Source organism: Callorhinchus milii, unplaced genomic scaffold, assembly GCF_018977255.1.
Source record: "Callorhinchus milii isolate IMCB2004 unplaced genomic scaffold, IMCB_Cmil_1.0 Scaffold4, whole genome shotgun sequence".
In the NCBI taxonomy this organism is placed as follows: domain Eukaryota; kingdom Metazoa; phylum Chordata; class Chondrichthyes; order Chimaeriformes; family Callorhinchidae; genus Callorhinchus; species Callorhinchus milii.
The window spans coordinates 53,607,976-53,631,155 of record NW_024704745.1 but is presented as its reverse complement, the minus strand read 5'-3'; the positions used below and the strand labels follow the sequence as shown (position 1 = coordinate 53,631,155).

The following is a 23,180-nucleotide window of genomic DNA, read 5'->3' as shown; positions in this document are numbered from 1 at the left end:
TATACTGTGAAGTGAATTGACTACTGTATATCTTGGGGCGCAGCAGTATCCCACAAACAGTCATGGATTGAGTGGCCAAATTATCATTATTTATTTTATTTTTTGGAAGGGATTATTACATCCAGAAAAGTGATCTGCGAATCAACTAACAACCAGGTTCCGACTTACTGCTAGGTAAACAGAGGTGTGTGGAATAAGGAAACTTGCCCAACGTTTTGCCCTGCTTGGGAATCAAACCCAGGTCCTTTCACTTGCGAGACGAGTGCTCTAACCACTAAGCTACAGAACTCCACAAATTATATTACTGTTCTTCACAAAGCAAGCATCCATAACTTGACATGTTTTACCTGACACCAGAACAGCTGGAAAAGGGACAGTAGTTTTGTGAACTTTTCAGGCACAGCACAGAGGTTGGTTTAATTCCAAGAAATTAAGGTCACAAATCTATTCTATTTTTGGTTTTCTGAAGTTTAATATATGCAAATGGCAGATACACTGTTGGCTTTGGGGTTGACCAATTGTATGGTAGATGTCTGGCAAAGCATTATTTGAGACATAACTAAGATCTACAGTACTATTTGATATATCCTATTTACCCTGGCTAAATGTTTTTGTTCCTGAATTTTAGGCATTTAACATTTTCAGGGTAACAAGCAGTGAACAAGTTATAAAAATAAAACGCAGGCACTTCACTTTCTCTCCTAAGGCAGACTATCTGCATTTTTGTGAAAGTTTCTCTTTTAAACTTTTTTTCTAATTTTCAAGGATATTAGATTTTCTCCCTATCAGCTGTGTATTCAAAACCACTATAATATAAAGGGAATAGGGCTTAATGTTTTAATATAATGGAATGCTTTAATTTTACTTGAAACATAGTTTTAATCAGTTACCCTATTATCATGCAAAGTGTCACGTAAAACAAGTTACGCCAGAGACTGACAGGTCATGGAAAATAAACCCACAATGTCAGGTGTATAAACCCATCATCCTTGTAGGCAAAAGAAACCTATGTCCACAGCAATTAGTGGTTAATTCCACAAAAAATACAGGTTATTAATGTGCATCCTATTAAACAGATTGTTAAAATTAGATTTGCTGGGGACAGGATGAATAATAGCATGTGAGATGCTTAGTTTTATCCAGCTGTAGTGTCAAATAAAACGAGTTCAAAACTCACTAACACATTGGCTATTGCCTCAGGGTTTTAGTGTTAATCTTAGAATTAAGAGATAAAAACTTGGTCAGTGCAATAAATAGCTAGACTTCCAAATGCATAAACTGCATCAGAGTGGTTGCTTAATACTCTTGAATTACTCACCTACACACAGCAAATAAGTGCTACAACGTTGATACAAAAAAGTAAATATAATTTACAATAACCTGTTTATATGTAACATTTGGCTGTGCATACGAATGACTTCTTTTCCAGCAGACCTTTGTAACAGTGTCTTCACCAGCTGCTAATTTTAAAGAGTTAACTAGTTGTTCACACGGCAGTCTGTACAGGTGTGACAGAGCGTGAAGGTGAGCCAGCTTTCTCAGACGAGGAGGAGGCTGACCTGCTGGAAACTTCTCGCTGCAATTCTTCCACTTTCTTCTGAAGCTCTGCTCGTTTTGCGAGAAGTTCTTTGTAACGCTGATGAATGGGCTCCTGCACATAAGAATCATAGGCTTTCAACAAACTTCACTACCACCACTTTGTCTCTTCAAATGGTTTAATTTCTCGCCCCCGCCTGGTCACCTGTGATGTACCCCAGGGCTCCATCCTTGGCCCCACCTCCGCTGCCTCATTATATAATCTCCCTCTTGGCAATGTCATTCGCAGACATGGGGTAAACTTCCACATGTATGCGGATGACACACAAATCTACTTCTCCCCCAGCTCGACTCTAGGTCCGCCGATGTTCTCTCAGCTTGTCTGGTGGACATCAGGGCCTAGATGAGCGAAAACTTCCTACAACTCATTGTTGATAAGATGGAAATCATACTCCTTGGCTCCTGTCAACATCTTCTATCCTGCTGCTCTAACCTCCTCAACCTCCCTGGCCTATCCCTCAGACTCACTGAATCAGTGCGCAACCCAGGCATCAGGTTTGATCCACAGCTGTCCTTCCCCACATCTGGTCCCTGACCAGGACTGCCTTCCTACACCTTTGCCACTTTACGCACCTCCGAACATACCTTACACCAGATGCAGCCGAAACAATCGTCCATGCGTTCGTCACCTCCCAACTCAACTTTTCAAATGCCCTCTTCGCTGGTCTCCCAGCTCCACCATACACAGGATCCAGCTGAACCAAAACTCTGTGGTCCGCATACTCATCCTCACTAAACTCCATATCCCCATCACACCAGTGTAGCCAGGCTCCACTGGCTGGCTCCCTATCACCGAACAGTTCAATTTCAAAATCCTCACACTTCTTTTCAAATCCCTTTGTGCCCTGCCACCTCCACACCTCTCTGACCTGCTCGACTGGCTCCAGCCTCCTGCAAGTCCCTTGTGCTCTTCGTTCCACCATCAGTGGCAGCACTTCAGCCACTATGCCCCGAAACTCTGGAACACTCTTTCTCTCCGCCTTTCCTTCTTCTCTGCCCTTTCCTTCCCCATCTTCAGGTCGCGCCTGAAGACCTTCCTCTTTAACCATCTCTACAGTCACCTCCCTCTCCCCTCGGCTCAGCATCGTGCTCCACCACTGTCAAGCACTCTAGGACGCTACCCTGTGTGGGGAGCACTACATAAATACAAGTTGCAGAGGCAGTAGAACTTTGGTGGCCAATATTGACCCATGCGACTTAAAATAAGCTATTCCAGAAATGACCCAACAAAAGCCATTTATGCAAGAGCAAACTTTTTATATTTCAATCGGTGATATGAGATACAGAAAGTTCAACCAGTCCAGCGAGCTGGAATATTGCTGAAATTAGATAAATTGGTCATTCACCTCATGGCTCTTTGTGGGACCGTACTAGCTCAAATGGCTATTGCAGTTACCTTTAAAACCAGCTACTATTTTTGACAGTTATTAATGTAAAGTGCTTTGAAATGTTCTGAGAGAAGGCACTATAAAAATGCAAGGTCTTTCTTCTTAGTGCCTCTGAGAACGTTTGAAAGCACAATTCTCATCGCCCAAGCTGAGTAGATACTTAGGTAAAATTCCCTTAAATTATTTGGATTGTTTTTTTCCAATTGCTGGAATGAAGCTTAGAAAACTGATGAATTGAATTGATTCGGGTTAATGATGCAAATGCCAACATAATTCATCAGTTTTCATTCATTGGTAGTAAAAAAATGCAAAACAGTACTGAAGCAATATGGATAATAGTCATCAGAAGACACCGAACTTGAATTTATCAAGAATTTGTTTTTCTTCTCAACTGAGGTGCCTGTTTGAAAAGTCAATCATGAAAGCAAAGCTCTAAATATGATTACTTATTAGTGGTGCTCTCAGTTAGTATTTCACATGTTGAAATGCCAAGTAAAACTCAGATACAGGCTTACCGATATCTCACACACAAAGTTAACTTGTTAATTTAACCAACTCTGATGATTTTAATTATTTCACATCACGCTGCTCAAATTGTTCATTTCAATTATTAGTATATTAGCTGTTGCTGAATTACTTAAAAAGTATTAGGTTACACATTACCTCACAATATCCCACTCTGACCACTGGTGTGTTTTGCTAAAGTATCAAAACAATAGATCAGACTAGACACAATGTAACTTTTAACCAGAATATATTCAGATGTAAGAATTTTAATGGTTAAAGAATTAATCCTTTTAACTTTGAAATAGCTGCTAATATTTTATTGAATCGCATCCAACCATAAATAATAAAAACTGTTTTGATATTCACCTTAAAAAAATAATTACTGTATGCAAAACAACAATCAAGACACTTCTTTCCACCTTTTAAATCACATTTTCTTTCACATCAAAATCTGCAAAACATTTCTGAAAGAGTTTCTTGTGTCAAACTACAATGTTGGAATCAGTCCAATTTTCTGTATTAAAGGGAGCTAGTTGGCCCATGCTGAACACTGCTTCCTGTTTTTCTAAATGAATCCCACTTCCCATATATTTTCATGTTTTTACTGCTTGCGTCCTTATTTCTCTTGAATGTTTCTATTGATCCATTCTCACATCCTCAAAAGTCTCTTTAGAATGAATTCCAAACCCTCTGAGGGAAAGATTCCTTCTAACCTCAACCTGATGTTTTCTGCTGACATCTCAGGCCACCGAATTCACAAGTAAAGGAAATACCGTTTTCCCTATTTACCCTATCGTGCCCTCTTCTGTATCTTAAAGACCTAGGTCATATCCCCTCTCCTCTGCTCCAATGGAAAAAAAATCCAACTGAGGCACCGCTCTTCATTTGTATATCGTCTCACATCCCAATAACATCCCAGCAAATCCGCAATACAGATTGCTTAGTTATGAAGAGAAGCCCGACCACTTTAAATAATACTCAGAAGATGGTTGTAATATTTTACTGAAATGCAACTGCAGTTCACACAGTTGAATGGTGACATAATCAGTTAACCCCAAATAGGAAATGATGACTGAAAGATGAGAGATTTTACCTGTGGTCTCATCCTGGGGTTCCATCGGATGTAATATCTCACCCAGAGCTCTAGGTGGCGCATGCTTGCCACTGGATACAACACATGGTTATAGTAATTCACAAATAGAGGGTTGGTAAACTCATCTAGCTGGCTGTTTATGTACGCCCACAATGAAAAGGTATTCTTGTGCAATCCCTGTAAAAGAAATCAAATGAGAACAGGCCTATTAAATTCACCATCCTAACAAAATACAGTGAACTCCTGATAATAAGACACATGGTTAACATCATCATGCTATCAATATTGTCGCTTCCCATACAAAATGTGCTAAGGACCCTCCCACCTTATAACATCACTCTGCTTATAACGCATAAAGACTCATTCTAAACATCCCAGTAAGTAAAATATCGGATATATCATCAAACAAATTTACTTGGCACTGCTCATACACCGAGCACCACGGCTGCTCATTGAACCCGCGCAATCAGCGGCCAAGCGTAGGAAACGTCGACTATCAGTTACTTTTTGCAGGTAGACTGAGATCCAATACAGGTTCTCGCTATCGTTACGATTTTATGGACCCTAAATACCGTGTTATATCGGGGTTTCATTGTATATTGCACTCGTTCAAGTATCAATATTCTAGCACAGTTCCAGTCTCTGTAGTTCTGATTGCCGAACATCACTGAATTACCACTGTTCACTCACCTCTTTCACTCTTTGTTGTTCACTGTTAAAAAGGAATGTTCCAAACAAACAGCTATACAGATGATCGAGAATGGTTATGAGGAAGAACTCATTAAACTCGAAGGCTGTGGGGAACTGAAGAAATAAAACATTTTGTTTTTAAAAAAATCACAATTAAACTTAGATGCCTTAATGAACAGTGAGTGTTGAAGACAGATGTGTGAATTCAATGCAGACCATCAGCTGAAATCAGAAAGTCAGCAAAACAAATCTAATTGATATTTACTGTCTGCATGCATTTGGTAGCCTAAGTTCTGTCCATAATTCAACATTATCTAGTTTCAGATTCAGACATACATTAATACCCATAAGGTAAGGCCACATTTTAGTCTTTCTCCGTTGATTTGACTTTTTTAAAAAAAAACTCTTAACTCATAAACTGCACCAAATATGAATATGTACTAAAGCAGAAGGGAAATCTAGAGTAGAGTATTCATTACTCTACTTCATTTCTCTGTTTTTCCCTCTCAAATCACTCATCAAAGGTCATGCGTCTTTGAATGTTGCCTTTCAGAATTTTCCATTTGTTTCATCAGGAACCTGGGAAAAATCTTGACTAGCTGATTCATGTTGATTAATTATAACCTCAGTAGGTGAAACAGCTGAGGGAGCTTAAACCTAAAAGTAGCATAGGGCAAAATTAATTTCCTTCTGCTTATATTCACTTGGATACTGTTAATAAACACATTTAGTCTTGATGACAGCTGTAAACTTATTGTAACCTAAATCTCATCACTCACCACAGTGAGCATTCCTATAAATCACACTGCTATTTTCAACAGAACCCCAAAAAAGGTACATTTCAACAGGGGGAATAATGATCTCTAGTTAATAAAATTACAAAATGTTCTATGTAATTCTTTACTCATTAAAGTTATGAACTATTAGCAGATGTCATTGGACCTTATGAAATATATTACCTGTCTCAACATCTGCCACACTGAGTCAATGAACTGCAGAAAGACTGGTGACCTGTCAGGATCTGTATGGTTCTTGTCTCCATGTCCAACTCTCTGTAAAACAAGAGATTTCTACACTTAGGGAATATATTTCATTAATGTAGAAACATTACAAGATAAAGTAGCAAACTTATTAGCCAAGAATGTGGAATACAAAACCGGCATTGCAAAATAAGCTTAGTCAGTCAAATGCTACAGGGAAATAATTGTGGAAAGTCTGTTGCTAGCTTAATGAATGCAAAGTGTTTTTTTTTAAAAAGTCAACATACAATCCAAACTAAAAAGGTAATTTAAGACATCAGATTCCCAATTGTGAAGCACTGCTTAGTAAGCAGCTAATATCATACAGCATTTAATCCATGTATTTGATATTTTATCCCACCCAAAGACCTTCCTTTTTGATCGTGCTTGCAGTCACCTCCTCCATCCCTCTCCTCTTGGCTTGGTGCCAGACTCCGCCACTGTCAAGCACTCCGGGACGCTACCCCGCGCTATATAAATGCAAGTTGTTGTTGATAATCCTTGCATTTGATATGCCTTATCATATCTCAAAGTGCTTCAGAACATTTAACTGTAAAATGGATTGCTCTGAGATGCCATCTAATGTGAAGGATGCTATATAAATGCTGGTTGTTGTTGACTGTGTTTATAGGCAAACCTTAGGGGCTAGTTGTGAACAGCTATGTCCCACAAACAGTCATGACTTATCCAGAAGAGATTTATAATAATAAGTCATCATCATCCTTGGGCAGGACAATGGGAGAAACTGCCTCTTTTTTCAAAAAGTGTCATGGGAATAGTTAATGTTCACCCATCTGAGAATGACACCTCTAACTATGCAGCCGATCCCCAGCCAATGATACTATGAGCTTAAAGTTTGACTCAGGGCTCGAACCCACAACCTTCTGATTTATAGGAAAAAGTGGTACCAAATGAGGAAGGCTAACACACTATTTCTAGCTGAATGGAAATGCTTTAAATTACTGCAGGAAGTATGCACACTCACAAGCTGAAATCTGTGGCCAAAGCTGAGCCATTCTTTTTCGATAAGGACTTCAAAACCTCGAATGGTCCGGTAGTAGCTGTCCAGCATTAGCATAGCCAAAGAGGTGAGCTGGGCTGTGCGGTCCCAGCCATCACTACAGTGCACCACAACTGAAGTCTTTCCAGACTCAACCTTATCAGCAATCCTCAGAGCACCAGCAAGGATTAGCTGAAACCACAAGAAAAGTATGTTATGATACAGCAGAAAACTGAGAATGGTGCTCTAAGGCACTGTATTTATGAGAGGTGAATTTGCTATTAGTGAAAAAAAATCAAGATTATAAAATTGAACCTAAATTAAGATTCCTTGAGTTAAAACTAATTTAATGTACAGAAGAACCTTGCTCTAAGGTGGTAGCTGGGAATCCATAAATTACCAACCTGCTAGATTGGTACGCATCAAGCTTCACAATGGCACGCTGCACAATGTATCACTTGAATACACAATGTACTTCCCATGTTGCTTCAAAATGTGTTATCACACAATGATGCGTTTTGAAGTCTGACATTGTGATATGCAGCTTGCCAAAGAAGCTGGCCAGCTTTTGTAATCTTGTGTTAAAGACTGTAAATGGCAGGTTCCACACTTAAATTAAACTACTTTGTATAAGCGAACATAAATTACAAAGAGCATTATAATGGGGCTCTACTATATATAAACCTTGATGACTTACTTGCCTGAATACAGAAACTTACTTTTATATGTTCCAACCAGTGTGTTGATTCCAACGTGGATAGCCAATGTGATTCTTCTATGTTAGGATAAACTATCTCCCTTAATTTCCTTAAGGATTCTCTCATCACGTGAATGTTATGGATATCGAGGAAGACCAACTCCGCATTCTGATACGCATCTTCACTTTCATAGCCACCTCCTTTAGCCTGAGCAAGAGATCAAGCAAAACAATTCAGCAACGGATTGTCAATCAGCATTTGTGGTCTATTCCATATGAGGCTTTTGTATAGAATTTTAAACTGTAGCCTTAATTTAATTGTTTTATCCATTATCTTTTTCCATTTAACTTTATGAACTTGGAACTAGTGACCTTTTCATTATGCAAATATGACGGATATTGTTTCTCCTATCTATCCCACAGTTAAAAATAGTCACTCATGACATAATAATAATAATAATCCTTGCATTTGATATAGCGCTTTTCACGTCGGGAGGACGTCCCAAAGCGCTTCACAGAACACACTGTAAAGTGAATTGACTGTATATTTGTGGGCGAACGCGGCAGCCAATTGCGCACAGCAATGTCCCACAAACAGTCGCGGATTGAAAATGACCAATTTATTATTGTTTTTGGTTTTGGAGGGATTATTATTAGGCTCTGTGTGGAGTAAGGAAACTTGCCCAAGGTTTCGCCCTCTGCCTGGGATTGAACTCAGGTCTCTCACTTGCAAAGCGAGTGCTCTAACCACTGAGCCACAGGACTCCCATGGTTGTTTGTAGGACATTGCTTTCACATCCTCCAGATGTGAAAGGTGCTATAACACATGTAATTTGTTGTCGTTGTTGTTGCTATGTGCAAATTGACTGCCACATTTACCCATAAAAAATAAACACACTTTACAATAAATCCTGTGAAGCACTTTGAGAAGTCTTCCTGAAGTGAAAGATGCTATATCGATGCACAAATGTAAGGATTATTATTATTATCAATCTGCTTTTATAGTCCAGTTCTGGAGGTTCAGAATGCTTCTGCAAGCTCCCTTGGGGGATTTTACATCTCCTTCAGATAGCAGGAGCTTGCAGGCAGGGAGCACTTAGTTAACTGAACATAGACTGAAGTGGTTTTGAATGGTGTGTTTGCTGTTGCACACTCATTGATTCGATGTTAAGAGTTGATTTGTTCAGTAAAAAAGACGGTATCCTGCTATTAATAATCCAATTCAGTGAACCAGAAGTCCAATGCTTTTGCTGTTGAGAATGTTGAGAATCTCCGATTTCCTCAGTCCCCAATTGACCACCCGGCGCCTCCGCTCAACTGGCACCGACCTCCTGCACGTCCCTCGCACCCTCTGCCCCACCATGGGAGATTATACTTTCAGCCACTACGCCCCAAAACTCTGGAACACTCTCCCTCAATCCTTCCGCCTTGCCCCCTCTCCCCTCTTTCAAGTCCCGCCTGAAAACTTTCCTGTTCGACCGTGCTTACGGTCACCTCCCGGGGCCCCCCCCGCCAGCTCGGAGTCAGGCTCCGCCACCGTTAAGCCCTCTGAGACGCTACCCTGTGTGGAGGGTGCTATATGAGTGCAAGTTGTTGTTGTTGAGAATGTCAGCAGGGGTCTGTCTCCCGCACATCCAGATACGGTCAATAAATTGAATATCAAACGCAATGATAAATTGACCTCATTGAGTCTAGTAGAATTATGCATTTCATGTTTAAACCAGTTACATAGAATGCTACAGCACAAAAACAACCCATTCAGTTCAAGTATTCTGTGCTGTGCCATTTTGATTCTGTAAACAGATGGTTCTTTGAATCTGGAACCACCTGCTCAATGCAGTAACAACAAGAAGATTACATTTGTATAGCACCTTTCTCATCGGGAGAACGTCCCAAGGCGCTGGACAGGGTACAGTATTTCAGACTCAAGCTAGGGTCAGGTGGGGGAAAAAGGAGGGGAGGGGGAGGGGGGTGGCCGATGGAAGAGGAGGGTTTTGAGGTGGGACTTGAAGGAGGCTAAGGAGGGGGCGAGGTGGAGTGATTGGGGGATGGAGTTCCAGAGGTTGGGGGTAGAGTGGCTGAAGGTTCTCCCGCCAATGGTGGGGTGGGTGGGTCGGGGGACATGGAGCAGGCCTGAGCCGGCTGAGGGGAGGGAGCGGGCTGGTGGTTAGGAGGTCGCTGAGGTAGGGTGGGGTGAGGCCATGGAGGGCTTTGTAAGTGAGGACCAGGATCTTGAACTGGATCCTTTGAAGGATAGGGAGCCAATGGAGTCGGGAGAGTGGGGGAGATGGGGTCACGGAGTTTGGCGCAGGAGAGGACACGGGCGGCAGAGTTCTGGATTATCTGCAGCCTGTGGAGGGAGGAGTTGGGAAGGCCGACAAGCAGGGCATTTGCATAGTCGAGCCTGGAGGTGATGAAGGCATGAACAAAAGTTTCAGCGGCCTGAGGGGTGAGGTAGTGGCGGAGTCGGGCGATGTTACGGAAGTGAGGGAAGGTAGTAAAGTATTAGTTAAAGAGTTTAGTGATGTGCCTCCAGACTGGGCAAAATCCAGCATTCAGAATATTTATCTGTATTCTGGGCAAGATTAGTGGCTCCGATTTCACACACAGGGAACAAGCAATTTGCCTGCAGAAACTGCTGCACGCCTAGTACAAGGTTTGACAGTACTGAACCTCTTGAAAATAATAACAACAATCCTTGCAAATGATGTAGCTCCTTATCACGTTGGTGCGACATCTCAAAGCACTTCACAGAATATACTGTAAAGTTAATTGACAGTATATTTTGTGGGCGAAATGTTTAACAATTCATAAAGAAGAATGATAAATTACAGTAAATATTCCCAACATTCAAAAAACATCTAATAACCGATATATCACCTTTCACTGACAGCAGAGGCTAAATGGAGTATAGTGGTGGGCACTCAGACCTCAGGGCGAGAAAGCGCGAGGGGTCTGTGCCTTCATGAGAAGATGATGATGCCCCATCTCTATTGCATTCTAAGGCTGGCCTGAGAAGGGTGGAAATCTCACCCTGGCTCAGAGCCAGGGAGAATGAGGTTTAGGCCACATGGCTGGTATGAGGTTGGTTCAGGGTAAGAGCGGGGGGGTGGATTGCGAGTATGCAGGTCTGTAGGAGGGTGGCAGGCACTGGTTGTGAGCCCAGGTACCTGCATGCCTCTGCGGTTGTTGTGTTGCTGTTCTGGTTTTTCATAACCCTGAGATTAAACCTGTGTTATAGTGAGTTGCCATATGTGGCCGTATCTGCTTGCCTCTGGGGGTTCACACTACAAACAACTTGCATTTATATAGCGCCCTCCATGCCAGGCGGCATCTCAGAGTGCTTAGCAGTACTACCCCCTGATGTAGAAGCTTTCACAGGCAAGAATTACAGTGATAGAGACGATGTTACCATCTTGGCAAGATTTTTGTTAAAAGGATCAAAGGAAATAAGATGCAAAAGAGCCTTCAATCACTAGGATTTGAGAATAAACAAGAATTGGGGATCCAGTATTATTAAGTATTGAAGAAATTGATTTCAAGTAAAAACATTACCTTGTTAGCCACAGCATTAACGCTGGGCCTGGCATCAAAGATAAAGATTTTATAGGACTGTGCATTGGAATCCATTATAGCTTGGAGGTATTTTTCATCATCTTTGCTACGTTTACCACTCATACCAACCAAGGGCTGACTGCAGCGAGTTATCGTTGCCTGACTCTCTGGATGTATCCATGATAACACCTGCAACAAGGGGGAAAATAATTTAAGGTTCCAGACTGCACATAGCACCATTTTACTCAATGTTGGATTACTGTTTAAATGACCTTGACTGGGTCTCAACCTGTCAGGCAGGTTTGTAAAAAGTGCAAAGAGCTCAATGTTAACCAAAATCTTGAAACAGCACCCACTGTTAGAAGATGTCCTCATGGTACCTTTCAAATACTGGCAGGTTGCAGCAGTAAAGAGCTGCAGTACAAACTTAACTAACTTTCCATATGTAAACAAGAAAAATTGTTAGACAATTTATATTTCATGCATTAAACTGCACTCTGGGCTCCCCAAGCCTGGTCTCTTACCAACCTCTACCTAATATTTTCTGGAATTAGGTAAGCAGGATGCGTCTCTCCAGGAGGAGAGTGCGCATTCCATTCCAGCAAATCTCTGGAATTTCCATGTAAAGATGGGATACATGGAACTCTCAGTTTGGTTTGGATACTCTTAAGCATAGTGATAGGTTTCCTCATTTGTCAGACATCCAGCTGATCAAAATAAATCCTGGCTGGTTTTCCTCTCCCTGTTTACTGGTGCTGAAACTAATTATAACACCCTCCCCGCTATCCTGTCTGAGAGCAGTAAACACAGAACAAATCAGAGAATCAATCTAAAGATGTTCTGCATCTATACTTCAGTCAGCATTTCACAACCACAATTTCAGCCTTGATTACATCATCTGATATTGATTTTTTTTTAAACTGCTGGAAACTGCAGGCAGAACACTGCAACCGAACACTCTGAAGCTCAGCAATGTCAGTAGGTTTGAGACAGCAGAAAGATGCCTTTCCACAGAAAAAAAATTGGGTAATCTTATTGTAAGCACCAAATATTTAAATAGTCAATATTAAGCACTTACTGGTATACGGCCTCTTGATCTGAAAGCAGCTACTTTCTTCAAATCATCTTCCGAAGCGCTCTCTGGTGCCACCAATATAGCAGGATAAGTGTCACAAAGTTCATAATTTTCATTAATTCTTGTGATTTTCCAGCTTTCATTCGGGAGGCCCTGTAGCAATATGCGGAAGACAAAATATTAAACAATCTGTTAGTAAATTACTAACTTGGCAATTGATTTGCAACAGCTAATAAAGCTCCCACAATATTGATTGAAATTCTAATATAAATAAAGTCCATAGCACAAAAAGTTAATACAAATTTAAATCTATAGCTCCGGTTACAATGGCAAAATATATTGGATTCTAACCAGCACTAAAGGTTTAACCAAGAAAATACAGTCCAACACCATTACAAAGCAATGTTTTGGGCCCGTAAAGTTAGACCTCTTTTGTAATGGGTCTGTGAAATGGCTATGGATCCCAGTTCCGGGTGGTCAGGTTACCACAGGTATCACGTTGCTGCTGAATCACTTCCACCTCTGACTATCTGGCCTGTCAATGCACTTCTGATATAGTGTGGGTCCACAACCTACTCATACTATTCTCTAAGGGACTCACACTCTAACAAATCGTGTTATAACAGGGTCGGACTGAACCAAGGAGAATTTTGTTGCAACAAAACTGGATTAACATTTCAATACACTGCAGTTTGCAATTAACACACCATCAAAGAAAAACAAGAAGATTGCCTTTGTATAGCATCTTTCACGTCGGGAGGACGTCCCAAGGACAATATTGAAAAGCACTCACCATTCTCTTATATTCGGCAAGTGCATCATAAATCTTCCAGCCATCCTCAGGAAAGGTTTCACTATATTCATATGCAAACAGTGGCTGAAAAATTAACAAAGTCAGATAAATAGTTAAGCAACGCCTATTGTAATTCCATTTTAGGTCAAAACTATGGTCCAAACTCTATACTCAACTGCATCAAATTATTACTGAAGTTTTGTACTGTTCACACTGGTTGTATTGAGGCGAATCATCCAATCTGTCAGAGATCTGTTGAATATAATCCCAACCCTCAACACATTTTTTTGTTTGTTGTCTCCCATTGTGCAAATGTCACCAGTTCTTGGTTTTGCTGCTAAATACCATGCTGCACATGTGGAACAAATAAACAGAAAAGTAGTTATGCCCTTCATTGCTTCATGTTCTGTTGGAAAAAGACAACAATACACAGCTCTGGAGATAGCTTCAGCCAGACTTTGTACTTCTTCTCGCAGAAAAGAAGCTAGCATCAAGGAGAAAATTGGGTGATATCATTTGAAAATATACGACCAAAGTTGTACTTATCTTGTACAAAAAAGAGTTTAGTCTCCAGGGTGATTACCATGGGGATTTTGCCAAATTCTTTCCTGTATGCTTCCCTACAGTTTTGAAACATTCCCTGTGTCATGTTAAATCCAAACCCATCAAAGAGAATTTTAATGTAAGTCACATGATTTCACGAATTCACGGGAAAAAGAGATAATTTGTCTCTTAAGCAACCTCTGCAACTCTCCCTTGTGAGGGAAGCAAGAATACAGGGAATGGATGAGATGAGACTCAGAAGAAGCTGATAAGGGATGAAGAGTGTCCAAATTGCAGCTGACTGTTTTAAAATGATTAAATTGATGGCTCCACAGAACTTACATAAATAAATGACATACAAAACATTAAAACANTTTTTATTGCCCATTCAATCGTGCTTTACCATGCCACATTGCTGATATTTTCCCCAATTTATCATAGGACTGCACAATGTACACCTGCCTATGTCTATATTGACCAGCTATAGAAGCTACATTACTGGAACTTTCATTAGATTATGGTACTGTTCAGTGCATTAATCTATAACTAGGTGATGTGAGGCTAGTAACAGTAAAGGTCCAAGATTTTCTGTTCAGTAAATGTTCAATATTCCTGCATGCTGTTGGTCATTGACCTACAAAGAAGTATGCCCATTAACAAGCTCATTTGTGCATTCTAAAGTAAGCTGTCTCAAGATCTGAAAAGCTTCAAATACAGCCTCATCAATTAACTCCTCCGGGATTGCAGCAACATTTTTGATCCAATTTTGTAAATTGTGTTAAATGAGATTATATTAGCCAAAAATAGTTATTGCTCTGAAATGCTTGAAGCACCATTGCTACGTTATTCCACACTACCTGCAGACTCCCCAGAACTCTGCAGCTCGTGTTGTTTAGCACATCAGACTCCGCCAGCCTATGAGTCTCCATTCACCCACAAAATGTACATTTAATTTACTTTACAGTATATTCTTTCTCGAAGACGTGATAAGTCAATATATCAAATGCAAGTATTATTATTATTATCATCATCGTTCTCACTTGGCTCCATTGATGCCCCATTCCTCAGCAAGGATCATACACATATGGGGCACTTGGGCTCAGAATGGTGAAACATATAGCACTCTAACCAGAACTATAGATTTAGCCAAAAAATATAGTCGTTCAACCCCAGTGGTTTAGGTCCATAAAGTTAGATGTCTTTTGTAACAAGTTTGCAAAATAAAAATGGCTATAGATCCTGTTTCCATGCTTTCAGGTTACCACAGGTATCAGGTTGCTGCTGAAGTAACTTCCAGCTCTGACTGTCTAGTATGTTAATGCCAGAAGTTGGAAGTGTACTGTACTTCTGGTACAGTGTGGGTCCACAATCTACTCAACAGTAAAAGTGTTGTTGTTGTGAAGAACTTTGTTGTCGCCTTTAAATCTCTCCAGTCTCACCCCACCTTACCCTGCGATCTCAAATCCTACCTGCTTTATGTCCCCAGCCCTATCTGCCGCACCATCAGCAAGCGGGCTTTCAAGCATACTACCCCCACTCTCTGGAATTCAATCACGGAATCCCTTCAACTCAACCCCTGCCTCAGCTTCTTCAAGGCTCACTCAAGATCTCTCTCTTTGACCATGCTTTTGGCCATCTTTCCCTCCCTCAACTCTATTTTACTTCATGACTGTGTTCAATTGGGGGCACCTTCAAGCACTTTGAAATGTTTTGATGCAAAAAGGCAAATACAAGGATAATTAATTAGGTTCAGAGTGCTTAAACATTCACATCGAACTGTCGACTAAGTTAGATTTATTTCACAGCCACATATACTTTGCTTATTAGAACAGAAGGGAAATAGTACCAAATTATTAAATGTGGGGAATGCATATTTCATTAGGTTCTCAAAGATGGATCGTCTGGTATGGCCTTCTTGTTTGTGGGCAAATCGGAGGGTCCGAATATCCTGGAACACACACAAAAAAAATATTATTGGATTGCTGTTCCAAATAGGAAAACTAAACAATGGAAATAAAATATAATACATCCAATAAGAGCAAAATTGTAGTAACTGCATTTTGTAATTAGTTTATAAGTTGCATCGTTACTCTTTATGGGTTTGGCTTCAGATTTACAATCAAGGACACTGGCCAAATGTGTTGTGGCCATATTTTCTACCTTGTGCTCATTAAGCGTTTAAATCTCTTTTGCGCTCTCTTCTCAATCTACCCATAGAACGCAACCCTTGAGTCAACAACAACAAATTGCATTTATATAGCATCTTTAACATTGGGAGGAACTTGAGACCGGCCTTTGGTTGTTGAGCCGAGGGAGTAGGCTGCTGGTAAGGTTTTAGAAGGTCACAGAAGTAGGGTGAGGCAAGACTGTGGAGGTATTTCAAAATGAGGATGAGGATCTTGAACTCGATCCTTTGGGGGATGGGGAGCCCAGTGGAGCTGGGCAAGGATGGGGGTGATAGACTCACGGAGCCTAGTGTGGAAAGAGGACACAAGCTGCAGTCTGAAAGGTCTGCGACCTGTGGAGGCAAGAGTTGGGAAATCTAGAGTCAATGGAGGAAGGTCCACTCACAGCCCCTAAATTGCAGAAGAAATTTCAGCAGATGTTCAATGCAATCTTGAGGAACAGTAGTACGTGTCCTTGTATCTAACCAGCACTGTGAAAGTGCAAGTCGGAAAGACTGTACTCCAAATGCACTCATAGGTAAAGCACAAAAAAATACAAATGCAACACAACTGTGACTTTTTGATGTAAAGATATGTTCCAAAGTTCAAAAATCCTATAGAACTATTCAAATGAGAAGTGAGTTCCCCTCGATGTCCTGACCAGCAATCCCTCAGATAAAACTGGTCATTGATGACTTGATGACTTATTTGTTTGATACTGCTGTGTGCAAATTGACTGGCGCGTTTGTCTAAAAATTCATACTTTACAATAAATCCTGCAAAGCACTTTGAGACATCCTCCAAATGTGAAAGGCACTATATCAAATGCAAGAATAATTATTCATTATAATAAACATTATATAATTTCAAAGGCTTTAAACAGGTTTAAGTATGTACCTTGCAGATTATTTCAAGTCCATAAGAATTCTCCCCTCGGCTGGATGCCCCACCAATTTTTTCAACTCGACTGATCACACCCAGAGGAACGTCAAGGACAAAAGGTGGGTCCTATGAAAACAGTAAAAGGCAAATTCAAGTTGAAGTGTCTATATGGATTGCTGGATGACAGTGATAGACGTAGATACTTTAACTTTAATAAAAGGTTCAATATTAAAAATAATTATGGTGGACATTAATATAATTTTTTATTTATTTTCATATTTGCTGAAATCAATAGACAAAATACTATTTAGATTAAAGCACTAATAATTTAAAAAGGCTATGAAACTGATGCACAGCAATACAAATCTCACTCATTTCAATGTAGTCATTCAGATATTTACTACTAAAGATTTTTTAAAAAGACATTTAATTAGCTTTTGATAAATTACAATTTATAATATAATTTTCTAGTTTTCTCATTTTTTAACAATATTGTCGAGGTTTCTTTTTGTAAATTTTTTAAAATTGTAATATACACCTATGGGTACTATAATGAAGTGGAACCTCACACAAAATCCCAACCCACCTTAAACATGACCCCAATAGCCAGTTTCACTATGCATGTGTGTAGCCAGCTGACTCATTTCCTTTGTGCCAATTGGCCCTAGCACTAAGAAAATGGCAGACACATCAGATCTCCCCTAATGTCACTTCTTGTAAAATGCGTATACACAATAAAGGAAATTATGTCAGCGGCAACGTATGAACCATAAGATGCCCATTTTTAGTGTGGAAGCCAGCCGGCTGCATGTATGCACAATGAATAGGTCTCCATTTATAAACTAATTAGTGCTAAAATAAAGTGTATTAAAAAAAGGCTGCACTGTGCCAGGCTTACCAGCTGAATGTGTGATGCAGTACTTTATAATTATTTTACAGCACTACACACAAAACAGCAGTAAAAACTAACCAAATGAATAGAAAACAAAAACTTTGCAAGCGTCAGAGGATTTTGAAATTAGTAACTCAGTCACCAAAGGAAATAACTAATGAAGACAAAAATCTGGTCCATTTTTAATGCGTCAGAACTAGAAAAGTTTACATTCCTGATCTGAGAATAAAAGAAACAAAGTGATTAAGTATATAAAACATTTTGCTGAGTTTATTTTTATATCCTGCATTCTATTCTTTATAAATAAGAAAAAAAACATTCCAGGAGAAAAAACATCCTGAAATTGAAGCTGCCAGACAATTACAAAATTTGTATGAATTTGTTTTTGCAAATTACCCGGTCCAAACTCTTGAAATATAGCCTGTAGTTTGTAACAGTCAATGTTCCTCTTACAACTCCAGTAAAAGGGCAGATATACGTAACATCCTTCGCTGTGAAGACAAAAATGTAAACTACCGTTATCTCACTATTAAATTCATTGTAAATGTAACTGTACTGAAACATTAATTTGGCATCAGCAGCATATCTTTCTCACAAGTTATAAGGCACATTGGGATACCATGGAAGTTACCAATGTAAATAGGCTTTACCATTGCTGAATTCAACCACAGAACAAATTACTGTGTTGTCAAAGCAAACTGTCAAATTCTGCTGAACTCCACTAGTACATCAAAAGAGGGCGCTACCAATTAATTGCCATCACGTGTATTTTAAACCCGGATTAGATCCTTGCATTTGTTAAGTGTTTTCAGTATTTTACAAAAAATATTTGAATTGAAGCAAAATATTAAGATGGTACCATTTTATTAATAATGGAATGTTAGAAAGGCAATGGATATTTAAAACCTCAGAAAATTTATGAAAGAAGAAACAACGTATACATTGTCCTATGAAACCATCTCAAGCTTTGAATTGATCATGAAAATCATTTTCAATTTAATCTGGTGCTCACTTCTGCATTGAACATACCAGTAACATATTCCCTTGTGACAGGTACTTGTTTCAATAAACCAGTATCTCTTCTACAGTTCTGCATTTAACACATAGGTTTCATTGGAGTTCAGTTCTTACTGTAGGATACAATAACCACTTCCATTATGTCCCTGGGAAAAGTTTTTTTTAAACAAAAAACTCACTTATTTAAAAAAATATTTGCTGAACTCCCTGAAGCAAGATCAATCCTCTGATAAAAGGAGATCTTTTTCAAATTCTTTTTTATATGTCAAACCTATTATATCCACAGAGGGAGAACCTGGTGTCCTAATCCTTCCTAAACTACATTTGAAGATAGTGGCACACTTACAGGGCTTCAACATTTAAATCATCCAGACGCCAGGAACACTGAGTCTAAAAAACACAGACCACACTTCCATCTTTTCTACTGTCTCAACACATTTTCTATGTTAAGAGACTAAAGACCAAACAATTGGTCTTAAAGATGAGCGAAAACATTTTTTAAAATTAAAATACTAACTCTCGAATGGTTGGGAAGGAGCATTGTGACACAGTTTGTGGTATGAATTGGAAATGATGCATGCTTCAGGATTGCTCAAACGTACCCATATCCCTGATAGATTCTCCTGGCAGCAGCGGTGCTTCCTCCATTTGTGCCAGCTTATTGCCATCCCTTAATATCTAGTGGTAGAACATACAAACTGGTTCAGCAGGTGGCACATTTCCACTAAATGCTAACACAAAAAAAGTCCAATTATCTTTAGAAATTTTAACTAAACTTAAGCTGTGTAAATTAAGCACCCATTCCACAATTTACAACAACAACTTGCATTTATATAGGGCCTTTCATGCGGGGTAGAGTCCCAGAGCCAAACACCAAGCCGGGGGAGAGGGCAGTGACCATAAACACAATCAAAAGGGAAGGGCTTTAGGTGGGATTTGAAGGTGGGGAGGGAGGGGGCAAAGCGGAGGGATCAAGGGAGAGAGTTCCAGAGTTTCGGGGGGTAGCGGCTGAAGGCATGGCCACTGATGGTGGAGCAGGGGCACGAGGAACAATTAGGAGGCCGGGGCCAGCCGAGCGGAGGCAGAGGGTGGTGGAGTAAGGGCTAAGCAGGTTGGATAGGTAGCGAGGTGCGAGGGAATGAAGTGACTTCAAAACAAGTGAGAGGATCTTGAAGTCGATCCATTCGGTGATTGGGAGCCAGTGGAACCTGGCAAGGATGCAACTGGCTCCCAGGAATTTACTTGTAAATACCAATAATGTTATCATTATTTAGAGTTTTTGTGTTTTGTAAATATTGGTATAAGCCTATGAGATACATTTTGAAAACTATCCAATGGTTATTTGAAAAGTTCACACAATACAATGGCCATTAAAACAACTGATACATCTACTTTATTGCTGGTTTGGAATGCATTTTTCCCCCTTTTCATTTCTTCTTCACCTCTTTCCCTCTGCTCCCCCATTCCCCTGTCCCTAATCAATTGCAAACGTTATTTGTACCCTGTACAACAAGGTACAAAGGAATAACTGGGGAGAAAAGTCTAGATGGCTTCCCTGTAGGAGACAACTGGTGTCCGCTCTCCCAACTTCTATCCCAACTCTGTACACCACATCTTGTTCAAAATTATTTTTATCAAGTTCAGAGCATACAGAGAAGGAAACATCTGCATACTTGTATCTACAATATATAGCAAGAAATTCAGAACTAAAATACAGTAGCTAAGCTAACGTTTAGAATCACAACGAACATTTATAGCATGTCAAAATATAACAAAGTTGTTACTCAACATTAATGTTTCATATTACATTTCAGAGCATTTTGCTTTCTTCTCCCCTTTCACCAATGTTTTTTTTACTAATTGCCAGTTAAGCCTCGAGCTAAATTACTCAATGGCCTAGTATTAGCAGTTAAGCTTTTTGTAAACTCTTTGGCAATGCATATCGGGTACATTCCTATGTTAGCATGCCCAAACACATGCAAATAATCTGTAGAACAAAACATGAAATGTACCAGCTCTTGGAATAAAATATATAATTCAGTGTACTGGAAATAAGTGAGAACAGACTCCCTGCTGTGCATTTCACATTTTTGTAATAAATGAAAAGCTGCTCTCCAGGATTATGCCTGTTACTCCCTGAAATGATGCCCTCTTTACCAGACTATAAAGAAATAAGAAAATGTGCAGCAAAAAAAAGCCAGGAACTATTAAACTGCTCCTTCTAAAGAGTCTATACATATCTTGGATTCCACACACTTAATTCATCTCCACCATTCAAACCTGTGAGGCTGTACTCAGTCTCTTTCTGAACATATCCAGACCCAGTATTCTATAATCTCCTGTGGAATATTGGAATATCAATATCTTATACCTGTGACTTCCAATCTCATTCCCAAACAGATATTTATGTCTTTTTCTCTATAAATTGACAAACATCAGTTTATTTTGCCGGAACTCTATTTCTCATACTGACGACTGAATGGGGAAATAAATTCTTCCAATTTTTAGCCTTGCTTGGGATATTGATTTTGAACCTGGGATGGCATATAGAAGCTACATCAAGTCACTGATCCAGGTTTGTTGATGGAAAAAGAGAAAGAATTGGAATGGTTGGATCTCATTTGAGAGCCTCTAAATAGGGAAAGAATCACCCAGATCTTTTGGGTGTACCCACATGCTTGTTAAAAGATAACCGATCAAGAACAAGCAGAACTTGAGTTTGTCTAATATAATTCAACAATGCTTCCCCTCCATGACTTTGCACTGATGAAAACAAATAGAATTATACAGTTATAGACCAAAGAAGCCTCTGCATATTTCTACATCAACTTGATGGTCTGGTGATTTAAAGCCGTTTCCCAATCAGTGGAAAGGTCTGACTTGGGTCCCATTTGTTTTGCATTGTTTGGATATATTTGCAACATTTAAAAGAGCTGATGTCAAAACAGTTATATAACAGCAGAATTTCAATCGATTATCGACTGGCTTGGGGCAAGGGAAAAAAAATGCATTTTTATTAGCTTAGAGCTTAACATCTGGATGTGTTATGGCACTATTTGTTTTTGATCAAATGTTCTGTTCTTCTTGATCAGGAGTGCAGAGATCTTTGGGTTTCCAACTTTGGCTATTTGTAGTGCAGTATTTATTGCACTGCATTTACTGGTTACCCACTAAACAGACATCCAGACTTTGAACAGTACGTTTCACGTACGTCACCATTGAAGATACAAATTATAAACAGAAAAAACATCAAAAATAAATATTCTTAATAGTGTTTGGGTTAACACTCCAGAATATGGTTCCAGCCACTCTAAAGAGCATAGGTAAGAATCATGCTATTTTACATTGCATACTGAAGACATACTGGGGCAAGGAAGCACAAGACACCTTGTGTAACACATTCAGATTATGGATCAATCACATCTTAGTGACCTCCTTTGAACAATAATTTTTTGGTCAACCTGGTGTCTGACACATGTGGATACCCATCACCCATCACCACATCCAAACCAGAGTTCTATGCATCGCACCTACACATGGAAACTCCATGTATCGTAGAACTTTACTTTTTTCACTTTAGTGAATTACAGGGAATTTCAACTTCAAACTTCAATCTGAAATTATCCAGAATTTAAATGTTATTCTTGCTGTGGAGACTGACAAATAATTCATTATTCAAAACAATTTGGGATTCAGACAAAATGCTAGGAATAGCACTCTTTGGTTTAAAGGTCAATTTCTTCTCCCTAAAACACATCTTCATTCTGCACCCAAATGTTCCACTGGCAACACAGAAAAAGTCACACAAAAGCAATATTAAATATTGGCATTAAAAAAATTCCATTAAATACAACCATACTTACTTTTACCTCTGTCCCACTGATGCCCTGTCAAGCAAGGTCAATAAGGTAAAGTAAGTTTTATATAGTATTAATATGCAATTAATTTGCTAGGATCAAATGTACATTGCAGCTTGACAAGGAAGTAAAAGCTTTATAATATTAAAGTCTGAATTATAGGAAAACAAGTCAACAATTAGCAAATTGAATTCTAGTGATCTTTCTTACCGGTCTGTTCTTTGTATGAAAGCACTTCCTAATGTGCTTTGACAACATTGTTTTTAAGTCTAAAAAATAATAATTTTGTCTTTCTATCCACGACTGTTTGTGGGATACTGCTGTGCGCATTTGGCTGCCGTGTTTCACCCAAAAAATACAGTCACTTGACTTTACTGTATACTGTGAAGTGCTTTGAGATGTCTCAACAGT

At 39.4% G+C, this 23,180-nt stretch overlaps 1 protein-coding gene across 2 annotated transcripts in view; it reads right to left on the bottom strand.

The window, feature by feature from the left end:
• Positions 1–251: 251 nt before the first annotated feature.
• The window catches only part of mtmr2 (myotubularin related protein 2), a 41,763-nt gene continuing 18,834 nt past the window's right edge, over positions 252–23,180 (bottom strand). The window contains exons 3-17 of one of the 2 annotated variants that reach the window (XM_042333886.1): positions 22,776–22,799; positions 19,515–19,590; positions 18,292–18,386; positions 17,019–17,129; positions 15,803–15,904; positions 13,414–13,497; positions 12,624–12,773; positions 11,546–11,734; positions 8,013–8,198; positions 7,279–7,485; positions 6,234–6,326; positions 5,275–5,388; positions 4,585–4,761; positions 3,648–3,683; positions 252–1,651 (exon numbers count right to left, since the gene is read on the bottom strand). In XM_042333886.1, the coding sequence (XP_042189820.1) occupies positions 1,487–1,651; positions 3,648–3,683; positions 4,585–4,761; positions 5,275–5,388; positions 6,234–6,326; positions 7,279–7,485; positions 8,013–8,198; positions 11,546–11,734; positions 12,624–12,773; positions 13,414–13,497; positions 15,803–15,904; positions 17,019–17,129; positions 18,292–18,386; positions 19,515–19,590; positions 22,776–22,799 (1,809 nt within the window). In that variant the 3' untranslated portion in view covers positions 252–1,486. The remainder of the gene's footprint in view (positions 1,652–3,647; positions 3,684–4,584; positions 4,762–5,274; positions 5,389–6,233; positions 6,327–7,278; positions 7,486–8,012; positions 8,199–11,545; positions 11,735–12,623; positions 12,774–13,413; positions 13,498–15,802; positions 15,905–17,018; positions 17,130–18,291; positions 18,387–19,514; positions 19,591–22,775; positions 22,800–23,180) is intronic. The other variant, XM_042333887.1, reaches the window with a different exon arrangement.